At 41.5% G+C, this 15,556-nt stretch overlaps 1 protein-coding gene across 37 annotated transcripts in view; it reads right to left on the minus strand.

Annotated features, from left to right (window-relative positions):
• Nucleotides 1-2,014: 2,014 nt before the first annotated feature.
• The window catches only part of PMFBP1 (polyamine modulated factor 1 binding protein 1), a 76,399-nt gene continuing 62,857 nt past the window's right edge, over nucleotides 2,015-15,556 (minus strand). For 27 of the 37 annotated variants that reach the window (XM_031950054.1, XM_031950061.1, XM_031950046.1 and 24 more), the window contains 19 exons: nucleotides 15,206-15,265; nucleotides 14,448-14,585; nucleotides 13,748-13,807; nucleotides 12,939-13,070; nucleotides 12,213-12,347; nucleotides 11,575-11,706; nucleotides 10,647-10,778; nucleotides 9,733-9,867; nucleotides 9,308-9,364; nucleotides 8,570-8,665; nucleotides 7,696-7,833; nucleotides 6,338-6,496; nucleotides 5,250-5,417; nucleotides 4,687-4,854; nucleotides 4,476-4,538; nucleotides 3,863-3,972; nucleotides 3,358-3,432; nucleotides 2,793-2,886; nucleotides 2,015-2,180 (listed from right to left, as the gene is read on the minus strand). In XM_031950054.1, coding sequence (XP_031805914.1) covers nucleotides 2,109-2,180; nucleotides 2,793-2,886; nucleotides 3,358-3,432; nucleotides 3,863-3,972; nucleotides 4,476-4,538; nucleotides 4,687-4,854; nucleotides 5,250-5,417; nucleotides 6,338-6,496; nucleotides 7,696-7,833; nucleotides 8,570-8,665; nucleotides 9,308-9,364; nucleotides 9,733-9,867; nucleotides 10,647-10,778; nucleotides 11,575-11,706; nucleotides 12,213-12,347; nucleotides 12,939-13,070; nucleotides 13,748-13,807; nucleotides 14,448-14,585; nucleotides 15,206-15,265 — 2,124 coding nt within the window. In that variant the 3' untranslated portion in view covers nucleotides 2,015-2,108. The other 10 variants (XM_031950059.1, XM_031950069.1, XM_031950041.1 and 7 more) reach the window with 9 other exon arrangements.

The raw sequence follows: 15,556 nt of genomic DNA on the forward strand, positions 1-15,556 counted from the left end.
TAAGCTCCATAGATTACTTCACAGGTTCTCTGCTCATTGAAGTAGCTTCCTTTTCCTACTCTTACTGACTAGAGAAGGCACAAAAATCACTTAAATATTTTACAAAGGACCTGGGATTTAAAGACATTTTAAATAGTGAGGGCAGCTGGGATCCTTAGTCATGTGGGAAATCTGATCTTTTTGGGGATTGAGAAGATCAAAATCCCTAGTGAAAGACCCCCTTTTCGCCCCTATAACTTTTCCTGTTCTTTCTCCCTACAAACCAAAGCAAATGCCTCATTTAATCTTAGAGGTTTATGTCTGTGACCCCAGTGACCAATTTCATTCCAGTCATATACTTACAAAAAATTTTGTTGAGTTTGTTTTGGCATAAGACTTCCCAATAAACTTCTACAAGTAGGGTTTTTTAGCCATTAGAAGGGAGGGTTATGTGCTTGTAATTTTAGACAATCTTACCACTTTACCTCTATTCTCTATACTTTACTTTGCTACTTGTAGATTTGTAGACAGGCAAAACTTGATGAATGCTTCTAGAAACCCCCAGTTTTCCCGTTTTGGGGAAATAGTTTCTACACTTAACATTTCTGTGTGTCCCTCTTGTAGCCAAAGCCTCCCAGTACAGGTTTTGCTCTCAAGAGACAGTACATTGAGTCTTCAGATTTGTGTTATCTCCCATAGTTTACAAATGGCTTTGTTTTTTTTGCAGTTTGAATTCACTACTGGTTAAAAAGGAAAGAGGATCCCTGAAGACTGAATAACTGAAGAGTTTGAATATTGTGACTGCTTCCGACAAACATAGTGACAACCAGGAGTGTTTTGTATTTCCAGAGGTAGTAGTAACCCATTACAAGAAGCTGAAAATGCAACTGTCCAAATCTTTTGTTGAATTATATTTTCATTCTATTTAAGTGAACCATCAGCTGGGAGTAGGATCTATCATTCTTTAGAGGTTTCCTGAATAGAATGTGTCTCCTCCTCAAGCAACTTCTGTGGTCTGTCATTTGGCTCATTGGAAGCTTTGTTGATCAGCTTATAACAAATTTATTACAATGAGTAAAATTCAGTCCCTTCCCATGTAACTATCACTATAAAGAATGTATCAATGTGTGGGTTTGATACTGTAGACCCAGAAAAAGGTATTTTTATTTTTGGGGGTCATTGAGTAGCAAATATATGCCCCACATAGCTCCTTTTTCCCATCTCTTCATTCTTTCCTTCCTACTTTCTCTTCCCTTCCCTCCCAAGAAGTTCTCCCAAATCATCTTAAATTGAACACAAAAAGAGTTAAATGTTAAGTATTGAGAAGTGAGACCAAGCATTTGGTTCAAAGAACATTTTTCTACTTGGTGATTCACTATGGAAAGCATGGCATTAACTATTTTTCCCCAGGTCCTGCAAATTAGGAATGTGATTTCTAGTACTCTAGTCAATGTAATGCAGTTTCAACTTCAATAAAATAATTTGGATGTCCTGTGGATTTTATTATAATGAAGTTTTACTTGTGTAGGAGAAAAATATGATTAAAAGAAAAAAAGGATAATTGGGGATTAAGGAAAAGGTAGTTAATGTGTTTTCTGCTTTCAACTTGAAAAATTTGTATTAGGGTTCACTATTGTTCCTCACGGTTCTCATCCTTTGTTGGACACATTCCCCCTTCCTCCCCCCTTCCCCCTTTTCTTTTTCAAAGTTTAAAGATTCTTACATCTTTAGATCCTTAAACTCTGAATGATTTTCTGTTGAATTAAAAAAAAAAAAAATCCAGGTTTGCTTTGGGAGTTATATCCATGAGTGTGGTAAAATACTTGTCAATATAAATGAAAGAAACCTATCATTACTTTGCCCAGGATCAGAGAAAGCAGGGCTGAGGGAATGGCTATATTGAGCCCTTAAATGGGCAGAAGGATCTGGAGTCCCACTGACACTTCTTCTGTATGAAAGACTTTTATTACAAATCTCAGTCTGATAGATGCTAATATAATCTAAGGCTTGCTCTTCTGTGGCTCTGTGTGGACAAAGCTGAAAAGCATTTAGGAGCATAGGCAAAATAGGGTTCTTGCCATAGCAGGTCCTCAGTGGGAGTTGATTAGATAAGTCATGAGGCTGCAAACTCAGTTCTCTCCTGAGCACTGTGACATGAGATGATATTCAATGCAAGGAATTGTAATATCATATTGAGGAACCTAGGAGGAAGCAGAAAATGACAATTTTGACTCAAGAAGAAAGAAAATCACATATTTTGAGGCAACTGGAAATCTCGAGACGATTTCAAGAATGGCGTCTTCCCTCTGATTTTACTCTGCAGTAGGGAAGAATGATGGAAATTTTAAAGGTAGCAGAAAAATACAATTGTAGAGTCATGATGGTTTTTTCCTCAAGAAAGATTAGAAAAAACCCATTGATTGAGGAAATCTGATCTTGTGCCTTGTGCATTGGGGTCTTAGCTAGGCTTCTCTGGTGTTTAAGGACCTCTTAAACATTTATATTTCTAAATAAGAGTGTAAGAAAATAATAAAGCACCTAAATTACATGTGAGTTAGAATTTGTGTGTGTGTTTAGCTAGCTATGAACATTCCTCTCTCCTGTGAAGTATCCTTGATTTCCTACCTTTCTCCCTTCCCCCCAGTGGCCGGCTGCCCTTCTCTGGTGGTCAAACTGCTGCTTGGTGAGCAGCACTGTGCATAGGCATTGATTCCAGCTCAAGTGATATGGCTGCCGTCATTCTTTAGGGAAGCACCTCCAGTTTCCTTCCATTATTTTAGTCTCCTTTTGGCCAAGGCCTGGGAAATTCTTACCATCAGATGCTCATTTTTTTGACGCCTATGATCTATTTCTTTCCTCAGCTTCTTGTTTTCATGCTGCAAATGGACCATCACGTTGTGGAGATGGCTGTGGGGAAGGAAGAGAGTGTACCAACAGTGAGGGATCAGTATGGAACATGAAGGCATCTGGGACAGATGGAGAGAGGTGCCCGTTTTTAGAATGATGGAATTTTGAAAGCTGGAAGGGGAATTCAGATATTATCACTGAGTCTCCCTTGATAAAGGATAAAATTCCTTGATAAAGAATATGGAATAGGCCCAGAGGGAAAGGATCTGTGTGAAATCATGCATCCAGGGAAGCAGCAGAGCCAGAATTGCACCAATCCTCTGATACTTTTCAGTTTAGGATCCAACTCTGTGTTTCCTTCCTTGAAATGTGGGCTGGGGGTGGGTTAGAAGAATCCTTTTGGGCTTCTTGTTAGGTTTGAATGAGGAAAAGAGGTGTCCAAGTTCTTTGTGGATCCCCTTGTCTGCCTCAGGGCAATGAATAAGGAAAGGGTATAGACAGATTCAGTCTTCATAAAGTAGGGTAACTTACTCCTTTTCATCAGTCAGTTGGCAAATGCATTTGACCTGCTCTTGGATTGTGGATCCTAATAGCTCAGTGTTGTCTCTGTAATTAAATTCACAAGTGAAAATAATAATCCAGTCCCCCCACCCTGTCTCACCCCCTTTTCTTATCTTAGACCAAAATACCATAGCTGTGTAAGATGCAAGTTTTGTGGCTGGGAAGGCTGAGTGCTTGGTTCTATATTGGCAAGAAAGAGAATCCTAACCCCTTGAGCTTATTCCAAGGATTTTCATGACAGAATCAGAGAAGTTTTGATGAAATAAAAGGAGGGTTTTTCTAGATAAGAGGTGCCTTTGGTCCCAATTCTATACCAGTTGGATGCTCCAGACCACTCTGATCTAATCCTTCTCAAACTCAGTAAGGGCTGGAACTGAGGGGTAGGGATTATACAATGTTTTCATGGATACATTTGGCTTCGTGGGGAATGCCCCAGGGCAGTGAGGCTGAGCTCAAGGATTATCTTCCTCCTTACTTTTGTTCTTTCACCCAATGATGTACATTACATGCCACCATTTCACTCTCCTGTTGAAGTGTCCAGGTGTCCTTGTGAGCATGCCCCAGGCTGTTCCGAAGGGCTTCCACCTGGGACAAGTAATAGGCCATATGGAAAGGCAGAAAGTGGGAAAGAGGCAGGGGAATGGCCCAGCTCACTCCTAAAGCTCAGGTGAGATCTATTCTCTCCCAAGGAGGAGACCAACTTTGTGTTGTGCCCTACTATTTTGGTCTGAGGGCAGATCCTTAGGCTTATTTCCACTAAATTATTGTTCTACCAGGAACAGTTATGGTTGGGAAGAAGGTGGATAGGAAAAGAGGAGCTTGGCTCTTAAATGCCCAGAAGAAAATTTTCCAGCACATTCTTTCCTAAACCCCTTTTGGATCCTTGTTCTAACCAACGCTTCTCTTCCCCCCCCAGGTTTGGGAGTTGCTTAAAGTTATGTGCTTTCTTTGGTGTGTAAGGTGAACCTCAAATCCCAACACTCATCCTGTGTCCATGGATCCCAGGAAAGAATCACATATATGGGAAGTTAGAAGTGAGATTAGAATGGGGACCAAGAGAACCTGCAGGTGGAGAGAGGCTCATGTACCTCACAGCTAGTTGATATATATCTGTGCTTTAAGATGGAGATTTCATCCTGTAGAAAGTCTTTCTATCAAGAAAAATCAGATGACAGTTAGAGTCTGACACCATGGACATCCCAAATCTCTTCAGTTCCCTGGAGTAGACATGTTTTACTAAGCCCGGCCCCAGGGTAGGGGGCATTAGGAAACCTTGGCCCATGGAGGCTGGCCCATTACCCTTTTCTCTTCTTCCCGTAGGTTCTCCTTGAGGGAGGCCATTTCCACCTTAAAGATCACAAGCTGCTCATCTTTGGCTGCCAAGAACTGAAGGTCATTCTCATGTGTCTTCTGCCAGAAGGCCAACTGATAGTTCATATCTTCGATCTGCTGAATGAAGGCTTCAACCTACGCAAGGAAGTGGAGTCCAGTGTGTGAGACAGGCCTTGGCCTGGGAGCATTCCCTGCCCAGGGGGGGGGGGGGGGGGGGGGTGGTGCTCCCTTCTCTGGGAAGCAAGAAGGGTTAGGTCCAGTTGTTCAGGAAGAAAGCGCAGTAGAAGGCAGTGGTCACCTGAGGCCCAGGCCCTCAAGGGGCTCTGCAAACCAGCCCACAGACCCAGGGAGGGGAGAGGGGTGGGCGAAGCTTGTAACTTGAGGTGCCAGGCCATCCTGGGGCCTCTTGGGTTGGGGGAGCTCGGGAAAGCTACCAGTCTGAGCAGCACAGCCCAGGCTTGCCCCACCAGGCTGGGGAAGTGGGCCAGGCAGGACTGGGCTGGTCTTGGGAGGCAGACCGGCGCTCTTACCTCTTCCTCACTCTGCTGGTGGAAGTCCTGGAGTTTCTTCAGCTCCCCATTGAGCTTTTTCATGCGGTTCTTATAAGCACATGTCTCCTCCTCCAGCTGAGACTTCTTCTTCTGGGTCTGCTGTAACTCTTGGCGAAGCATGACTGCCTCCAGGTTGGCCTGATAGAGCTTTGGAGCAGAGGCCAATAGGTTGTGGTGAGACCAGCTGCACCGGCCAACCCTCACTTAGGTTAAGGGTGAAGGACATGAGGAAAGCTTCTCCAAGAGATCCTGGACAGCATCTCATTGGAGGTTGCTTCCTTTTGGAAGGTTCTGCTTTTCTTTAGTGACAAGACCTCTAGCTAGTGCTTTTCTAGGGGGGTTAGGAAAGAGAAAGGGAGAAAGTTAACATTTTTGTTTATTTTTGGAATTTTTTTTTCAATTAGCAATCTTTTTTTTTCTTCCATTTTCTCTCCCCCTACTAAAAACAAACAGATAAATCAAACAAGATAAAGACTCCCTCATAATAAATATGCATAATTAAGGGAAACAAATTCTCATATTGGCTCAATTTCACATGGTGGGTCTTGAGTTTTTGTACCAGTGAACCAGTGTAGCTGAGAAAGTTAGCTGGGAGAGTTATCTCTGCAGATCAATACTCAGCAATAGAAAGGAATTGCCAAGAGTATTAAAAACCAACTTTTAGTTTTTTTTTTTGCTCTCAAGTTCTCTCTTTTTCTAATCATAATTGATTAGTTATACACCTTTAAGGCAATCCATTTTTATCCACTTTCCCTTTTACTTCAAAAGTCCATCTACACTTGGCCCTTGGTCCTCCCTGGTGCAGGATTAAGAGTAGCCAGGTGTTGACTTTTCCTTCCTGCCTTGATGGCGGTGGTACTGTGGGAAGGGAGTACGAGAAAATCTCCTCTCCTCTCCTTTGAGGTGCCACATGATTTGGCTTCCAGGTTTTGTTGAATATTTTAGTCATAGCCAGGTGCATGACAATCCCTGCCCTTGCTCTTCCATTAGTCCCTATCCCCTGAATGTCATGCTCTATGCTTCTGAGAAGTGTTTCTGTACAAGGGGATAGAAGGTTATTTCCTAACCTTCTTCAGAGCCTCCTTTAGATTGTCTTGATAAGCATCTGATGACTTTTGAGGTGGCTCCGGAAGGGAGGGCGTATCTTTGAGCTCATTCTTTTGATCCTGTTTTTCAGGCTTTTGCTGATCTTTTTCTTGTTTCAGAGGTTCTTTCTGGCACATCACCTTGAGGAAGGGAACACCGTCATCCATTTTCCAACTCTCACCACTAAGGACTTTTAGAGGTCTTTTGGGTTAGATACTCATGTGAAACCTATTGTGGCTTGTTTTTAAGCTCTGTTGATAGCTAATTTTCTTTGGAGTTATGTTCCCCATTTTCAGGAGTTAGGGGCTTGGTACATGATATGTTCAAAAGAGTCTTTCATGAGTAGTCTGGGTTAAGTGTGAAGGTACAGCCTTGTGTACTTAACACAACTTTCTAGAACTGCTGCTTTCTAGGATGATTTTTCTTAGTGTCAGAAGTAACAAGAATATATTCCCTAAAGTCAGACTTAATAGGAAAACTTTACACCCAGGCCTTAGAGCAAGCTATGTAATAAGTTATTTAGAGAAATGTGCTTCATTTGGAATTGGAAGATCTATTATTTGCACTTAGCTCATAGGGTTGTTGTGAAGATCCAATGAAATAATATATGTACAGTACTTTATAAATGCTTGCCACTGTTATGATATTAAAAGTTTGGGTGGCTAAGCCTTTACCCTATCTTTGTATGAAGAGGAAGGAAACCTAACCATGGGTATGTATGCTTGGCTCCCCCCATCTGCATTATGTCTGCATATATATACCCCACCCACACACACACACACACACATACGCACAGTATCTATTGTCTTTCAATGCTGTATTCCCTTTTATCCATTGCAGTAGATAAAATGAACTTTTGGATTTATAGCACCTATTCTTGTGGAACCTCAAGATATTTTACCTTAAGAATTACTGTGTTGAGAAACGACGAATGTTGTCTAACTTGTTAATACAAATGGCTGTAGGATAAGAATTCCTAAAATTAAATTATTTGATCTTCTGTCAAGAAAAATATTTACTCTGGAGAAGCTAAGGAATATGGATTCAGAGGAAATGAAGGGATCCCTAAAAAGTCTCGAATTAATGCTAAGAGCTTGGGAAATTGACAAGATTGAAAAATTCCGACATAAAGGTAAAATACAAAAAAGATATAGTTATGAGGACAGACACACTGGAAGCCAAAGTAGAAGTCAATGAGAAATCTGTTAGAGGTGCTATTATGTTCTAAAGTGACCAGAGAAATCAGGATTCATTTCACTTCCATAATGGAGGAGTCAGAGCTTCTCTGTGATTTACCTGGGGAATGATTCCCCAACATCCAGTTCTTTGCAAGGCTCACCTCATTTTCCTTCACCTCGGTCGCCTTCTCAGCAGTCTCGAGTTTGTTTGCAGTTGAGTCCAATTGCTTTGTACAATGTTTCAGTGCATCCCGGAGGATCTCGTTCTCCTCCTCTAGTTTACCCACTTTCTCCTTCTCCTACTCCCTCATTGATCAAATGAGATAATATATGTAAAGTACATTGCAACTCTTAAAGCATTATATATAAATGTGACCTGTTACTAGTATTGTGATTTTAAAAGCAAAGTGCATACTTGCTACTTTTCTCTATAATTCTTCCTTTTCTCCTGTGATACCTTGACCCTTTTCTCTAGCTTCATTGACTATCTTTTAATTCTTCTAAAAAATTCCTCTCTTGCAAATAAAAATGGGGCAAGTTTAGTTGGAAAACAGATGATCTTGGTTTTCCTTTTCCTTCCTCACATTTTAGAAATTAGGGTTGGTAACTATTTACTTCCACTCTTATCCATTTCCCCTTTGACTTCCATGTTTAAAGACAACCAGCAAATAATTAGCTATTGCCACATGTAACTAAAATAGGGGTAGGAAAGGCCATGATTGGGAGCTGGCTTGGGGGAATTCTACTAAAGTAGTCGATCAATTATCAATATTAAAATCCTCCCTATATAAAGAAAGAAACTGACTCTTTGAGTTATTGAGATGTATAAGTAAAACCCTGAATTGACAAGTGACTAGGTAGGGGTGAATGATGACCAAGAAGCCTAGAAACGAGCTTGGTCATAGGATTTGAGGTATTACTTATTTACTGGGTAGTGGTACATCTATGACAAAGGATGGGTGACCTTCAATATACAATCATTGCTCAGAGCTGTTCCTCTTTCCCACCATTTGTGGTGCTCTTGAATCTGCTCACCTTTTCTACCTGCTCTTGGATCTTTTCAGCAGCACAAAGCTTTCTTGAAGGTGAATCACATTGCTGGGTCTCAGCCTCAGGTTCGTTTAATTTGTCCTTATTGAAGGAAAAAAAGCATCCAGACATCAGGAATTATCTACCACTCCACATGCTCACACCTATCGCTCAGACCCACAGTTTCATACTTCATCTTGTGATGTGGGCCTGTTCTCATCAATCTCTCCCCTCTTCTATAAACTCTTATAAAGAAAATGGGAGTGAGTTTGCTTGAAAACTGTCTTGATTTTTTTTTTTTTTTTTTTTTGCTCACTTTCTCGCTCACAAACTAAGGAGGGTAGGGAGCCAGCCTAGTGCCCTCCACTGTCACACATTTCTCCTTTGGTTTTCAGTTCTCAACCAACCAATCAACCAACTAGTTAACTAACCTTATATAGGAGGTGGGAAGAGGTGCCAAGGTGCAGGTGATTTGGGACTCTTATGAAATGTTTATTTTTAAAAGTGCTCAAAACGGAGAAAGAAGTGAACTTTGCTTCAGTAAGTGTGACATGAAAGTAAAGTGGCTTTGGTAGGAAGGTAGATAGATTTGGATGTTGACTGGGAAGGATTTTAGATATAGCTTTTTACTGGGGAATGAAATCTGTGTGAAAAAGGATGGATATCTAGATTACAAAATGATAATCCAGAACTGTCCATTTCCCCTCCCCCCCTCCCCATTTTGCTGCTCTTCACTCTACTTACCTTTTCTGCCGGCTGAAGGCTCTTCTCAGCTGAACTGTGTCTTCTTGTAGGTGAGTCCTGTTGCAATGAATAATATCACATCTCTTATCCCTGAGACTGGCTGTCCTCTTTGGGCTCATGGGATCTGTCCTTCTGCTTGCCCCAGACATCAGTAATTATTTGTCACCTTAAATGCTTACTCCTAGCACCCTCGGGCACAGTCCCACACTTCATTCATCCTGTATTATTGTGGCCTTTTCTCATCAAGATCCTTCCTATAAATTCTTGCAATGAAAATTATGTGAGTTTGGGTGGAAAACAGCCTGTCATGTCTTTCTTTTTGCTCACTGCCTCTATCAAATAATAGGAATAAGGGTAGAATGTAGGAAATAGGAATAATTAGAAATAGGAATAATTTAGGTGGGCTGCTCTTGGCTCTAGCTCACCCTTTCTGCCTGCTGTTGGATGGTCTTCTCAGCAGAACTGTGTCGTCTTGTGAGTGGTTCCCATTGCGATGGATAACAGTGCATCTTCTGGATACTCTGCTTGTAATCCTCGGGCTCACAGCATCGATTCTTCTCCTACTTGTCATTGAAGAAAAGCTCCGGAAGTCAAGAATTACCTTCCACCTAAAACAGCCCATCCCCAACACCCCGAGTCCTATACACTGTTCTGTAATGTCTTGACCTATTCTCCTCCATCTCCTTGGCTGCTTCTACTATCTCTTACAAAGCAAATGGGGGTGAGTTTGGTTGAAAAACTGTCTTGACTTTCTTTCCCCTTATTTACATAATAGGAATGAGTGTAGGGAATTCCTTGCCTCCTATTCCCACACATTTCTCCTTTGATTTTCAGCTCTAAAACAACCAAGCAATCCTTTCCACCAGTTAGCCAACCTCAAGTGGGAGATGGGAAAAGGTCGTGTCAAGACCCAGGTAATTTGGGGCTCCACATTATTATTATTATTATTATTATTATTATTTGCTGAGGCAATTGGGGTTAAATGACTTGCCCAGGGTCACACAGCCAGGAGTGTTAAGTGTCTGAGGCCAGATTTGAACTCAGCTCCTCTTGACTTCAGGGCTGGTGCTCTGTAATCTTTATTATTAAAAGTCTCTCTACATGGAGAAACATTGACCTTTGCCTTGGTGAATATGACATGAAAGTGAAATCTGACTTTGGTAGGACATAGAGATGAATGCTAACCAAGAAGCTTAAGAGTGAGCTTAGTCATAGATTTGAGGCTGGTTACACATTGCTGAGAGATACCTCTGTGACAAAGGATAGGTATCTAGTTTGCAGAATGACTCTCTAAACATAGCTGCTTCCCCACCATTAAAGTGTTTTTGGATCTGCTCACCTTTTCTGCCTGTTGTTGGAGCGTCTTCTCAGGAGTGCTGAGTCTTCTTGTTGTAGAGTCCCATTGTGATGAACAACAGTGTGGCTTATACTGTACAATCTGGTTCTCATCCTCATGATCATATGATTTGTCCTATTCCTCATTTAAAAATAAAGTCACATACTTCAGGAATTAACTGCCACCTAAATTGCTCACACCCATGGCTCTGAGTCACAGCCTCATACTTCAACCTTCTTGGCCTATTTTCATCAATCTCTTTGACCACTACAAACTGACATAGAAAACTGAAGAGTATTTGGAAAAGTTTCTCAACTTTTTTTTTTCTTTTCTAATTTTTTGGCCAAGCAATTGGGGTTAAGTGACTTGCCCAGGATCACACAGCTAGGAAGTATTAAGTGTTCTGAGATCAGATTTGAACTCGGGACTTCCTGACTTCAGGGCTGGTGCTCCATCCACTTCGTCACTAGCTGCCCCTTTAAGTCTTTAAAATTTTTTTTTTTATTTCCTTGTTCACTTTGTAGAAAACAGGGGTTGGTAGTCTTCTGCCCTCCACTCCCCCTGATTTCTATTTGGGATTCCAGATCTAAAACAACCAGCAACCAACAAGTTAGTCAGCCTTAAACAGTAAGTGGGAAAAGAGGATGCAAAGCACCAGAGCCCTGGGAGTTACTATGCTCTGTATTTTAAAGTACTCTTCTTATAGGGTGAAAATATTGACATTTCTCTCAGTGTGTGTGACATGAAAATGAAACGTGGCTTTAGTAGAATAAGTAAGGTTGGAAGCATGAGCTTGGTCAAAGGATTTTAGTTATTTGCCACTTACTGGAGAATGATAGCTCTGTGACAAAGGAAAGATGTCTAGATTACAGAATGAGTGTTCTGAGCTCTCCCATATCCCCACCATTTTGATGCTCTTGGCCTTGCTCACCTTTTCTGCCTGCTGAAGGATCTTCTCAGTACAACTGTGCCCTCTTGTAGGTGAGTCCTGTTGTGATGGATAACAGTGCCTCTTATCTCTGAGACTCAGGGTGTCCTCCTCGGGCTCATAAAATCTGTCCACCTGCTCACCATTGAAGAACAAAGCTTCAGACACATCAGGAATTAGTTGCCATTTTGAATGCTCACCCCTAATATCTGAGGTTCAATCTCACATTTGGACTTCTTGGCCTGTTCTTATTAATCTATTTGACTTCTCTAAACTCTTGAATAAATAACTGGAGTGAGTTTATAAAACTGTTATGACTTTTGTTTTTTAACTTTTTCATTCATATTATAGGAACAAGTATAGGTAGCCTCCTGCCCTCCACACCCACCTGTTTCCATTTTGATTTCCAGATCTAAACAGCAATCAAGAAGTTAGCCAAACTCAAATAGGAAGTAAAAGGTGGTGTAAAGCTCCAGGTGGTTTTATGCTCTTTGATTTGGACTTGATATTTTATAATTCTCTAGATTGTAAAAGTCTTGACCTTTGTCAACATGACAATATGACAGGTGCTCTAGATTACAGAATAGCCATTCAGATCTGTTCCCTTTTTCTGCAATTGAGTTGCTCTTGGGTCTGCTCACCTTTTCTGCCTGCCGAAGGATCTTCTCAGCAGTACTGAGACTTCTAGAAGATGAGTCCCGTGGCAGTAGATAATGCTGTATCTTATCCCAGAAAATCAGGCTGTCATTCTTGGACCCATAGGAACTATCCTTCTCCTACTTGTCATTGAAGAACAAAGCCCCAGACATCAGGAATTCCCCACTACCTAAAATGCCCACCCCCAACACCCTGAGGGACAGTCCCACACTTCATTCTGTGATGTGTTTGCCTTTTTCTTACCAAGTCTTGCAAAGAAAGTGGAATTGAGTTTGGTTGGAAAACTGACTGTCTTGACTTTTTCTAATTTCCTCATCCCTGTGGAGCAGTGGGAATAGGCAGCCTCATGGCCTCCACTCCCACCCATTTTCTCTTTTGGTTGTCAGCTCTAATACAACTAAGCAACCAACTAGGTAGCCAAGTTGAACGAACAAATATGAAAAGCTGGTGCAAAAGTCCAGGTGAAAATACTGACCATTGCCCCCAGTGAGTGTGACACAGAAGTAATATCTGGCATTGGTGGAAAGATAAAGTCAGGTTGGATGCTCACCAGGAAAAGTAGGAGGGAGCTTGATCATAGGATTTTAGGTTTAAGCCACTGACTGGGGAATGACAGGTGTATGATGGGATGGGTGTCTAGATTTCATAATGACTATTCAGAGTTTTCCTTCCCCTTTCTCTACCATTTTGTTGCTCTTGGCTCTGCTCACCTTTTCTGCCTGCTGAAGTATCATCTTTTCAGTAGCACTAAGTCTTCTTGTAGATGAGTCCCGTTCCAAAGGACAATATTGACTCTTATCTCTGAGAATCAGGCTGTCATCCTCAGAGTCAAAGGATCTGTCCTACTCATCATGGAAAAACAAAGTCCCAGACAGCAGCACTTACCTGGCAGTTAAAATTTTCACCTCCACTCCCCCCCCCCCCCCCCCCCTCCAATTATATAATAATAGTCACTCAAACTGGAAGGGACCTCAGGGATTATCTTGATCCACTCTTACTTGAGTGGAAATTCCTCTAAAACTTCCCCCCCCCCCCCCCCCCCCCCCCCCCCCCAATACCCTGAGCACAACCCCACACTTCATTCTGTAACTTCTTGGCCTGTTCTCATTAGTCTCTTTGGTTTCTTGTACAAACTCTTGCAAAGAAAATGGGAGTGGGTTTAATCAGAAAATTGATTGTCTTTTTCTAAAATCCTTACATACAGAAGAGGAAGGAAAGTAGATAGTTAGCCTCCTATTCTCCACTCCCACCCATTTCTCCTTTGATATTAAGTTCTTAACCATGTAATCAACAGGTAATGAACCTCAAATAGGAAGTAAAACCTGGATTTGGGAAGAGGATAAATTAGGTTGGATGATGACCAGGAAGGCTATGAGTGAGCCTGATCATAGGATTTTAGGTGTTAACTACTTACTGGAGAATAATAACTCTGTGATAAAGGTTAGATATCTAGAATACAGAATGAGTGTTTAGAGCTTTACCCTTTCCCAACCATTGTGTTGGTCTTGGCTCTACTTACCCTTTCTACCTGCTTAAGAATCATCTTCTCAGCAGAACTGAGTTTTCTGGAATATAAGTCCTGTAGCAATGGATAATATTGTATCTTATCCCTGAGAATGAAGTTGTCATCCTTGGCCACATAGGATCCCAGACATCAGGAATTACTCATTACCTAAAATGGTCACCCCCAGCACCCTGAGGCACAGTCCCACACTTCATTCTGTGATGTGTTTGCCCTTTTCTTACCAAGTCTTGCAAAGAAAGTGGAAGTGAGTTTGGATGGAAAACTGACTGCCTTGACTTTTTCTAATTTCCTCACCCTGTGGAGCAGTGGGAATAGGCAGCCTCACAGCTCCACTCCCACTGAGCTCTAATACAACTAGGAAACCAACTAGATAGCCAAGTTGAAAGAGCAAGTATGAAAAGCTGGTGCAAAAGTCCAGCTGACTGGTTGTTACTATATTTGGGTCTCACATTCTCCCTACATTGTGAAAATATTGACCATTGCTTCAGTGAGTAATATCTGGCTTTGGTGGGGAAATAAGTCAGGTTGGATGCTTACCAGGAAAGGTAGGAGGGAGCTTAGTCATAGGATTTTAGGTTTAAGTCACTGACTGGGGAATGACAGGTGTATGATGGGATGGGTGTCTAGATTACAGAGTGACTGTACAGAGCTTTCTCCTTTTTACCCTCATTTTGGTGCTCTTGGCTCTGCTCACCTTTTCTGCCTGCTGAAGGAAATTCTTCTCAGCAGCACTAAGTTTTCTTGTAGATGAGTCCCGTTGCAATTGATAGTATTTGATCTTATCTCTGAGAATCAGGCTGTCATCTTCAGACTCAGAGGATCTATCCTTCTCCTACTCATCATGGAAAAACAAAGTCCCAGACAGCAGCACTTACCTGTCAGCTAAAATTCTTACTCCCAACCCCAAAACCCTGAGTCACAGCACCACAAACTTCTTGGCCTGTTCTCAATCAGTCTCTTTGATTTCTTGTACAAACTCTTGGCAAAGAAAATGGGAATGGGTTTAATCAGAAAATTGATTGTCTTTTTCTAAAATCCTTACATACAGAGGAGGAAGAAAAGTAGGTATCTTCCTCCCTCCCCAGTCCCATCCATTTCTCCTTTGGTATTAAATTCTTAAACAAGTAATCAATCAGATAATGAACCTCAAAAAAGATGTTGCAAACATCCAGGTGATCTGGATTTTTAAAAAAAAATTTATTTTTTAGAGCTCTATATTTTAAAACACTCTCCCTGTATAGTGAAAGTATTGCCCATGGCCTTAGGGAGAGTAACATGGAAGCAAAACCTGTATTTGGGAAAAGGATAAGTAAGGTTGGATGATGATCAGGAAGCCTATAGGATTACAGGATGATAGCAGCTCTGTGATAAAGGATAGATGTCTAGATTACAGAATAAGTGTTTAGAGATTTGCCCTTTTCCCACCATTGGGGTGCTCTTGGCTCTACTTACCCTTTCTACTTGCTTAAGAATCATCTTCTCAGTAGCACTGAATTTTCTGGGAAACAAGTCCTGTAGCAATGGATAATGAGAATCAGATTGTCATCTCTGGCCAAATAGGATTTATCCTTCTCATTGAAGAACAAAACTCCAGACATCCGGAATTACTACTTAAAATGCTCACTTCCAGCAGCCTGAGGTACAATCCCACACTTCATTCTATAATGTGTTTCCTACCAAGTCTTGCAAAGAAAGTGGAAGTGAGTTTGGTTGGAAAACTGACTGCCTTAACTTTTTCTAATTTCCTCATTCCTTTGGGGCAGTGGGAATAGGCAGCCTCCTAGCTTCTACTCCCACCCATTT

This window comes from Sarcophilus harrisii, chromosome 2 (genome assembly GCF_902635505.1).
Source record: "Sarcophilus harrisii chromosome 2, mSarHar1.11, whole genome shotgun sequence".
Taxonomy (NCBI): domain Eukaryota; kingdom Metazoa; phylum Chordata; class Mammalia; order Dasyuromorphia; family Dasyuridae; genus Sarcophilus; species Sarcophilus harrisii.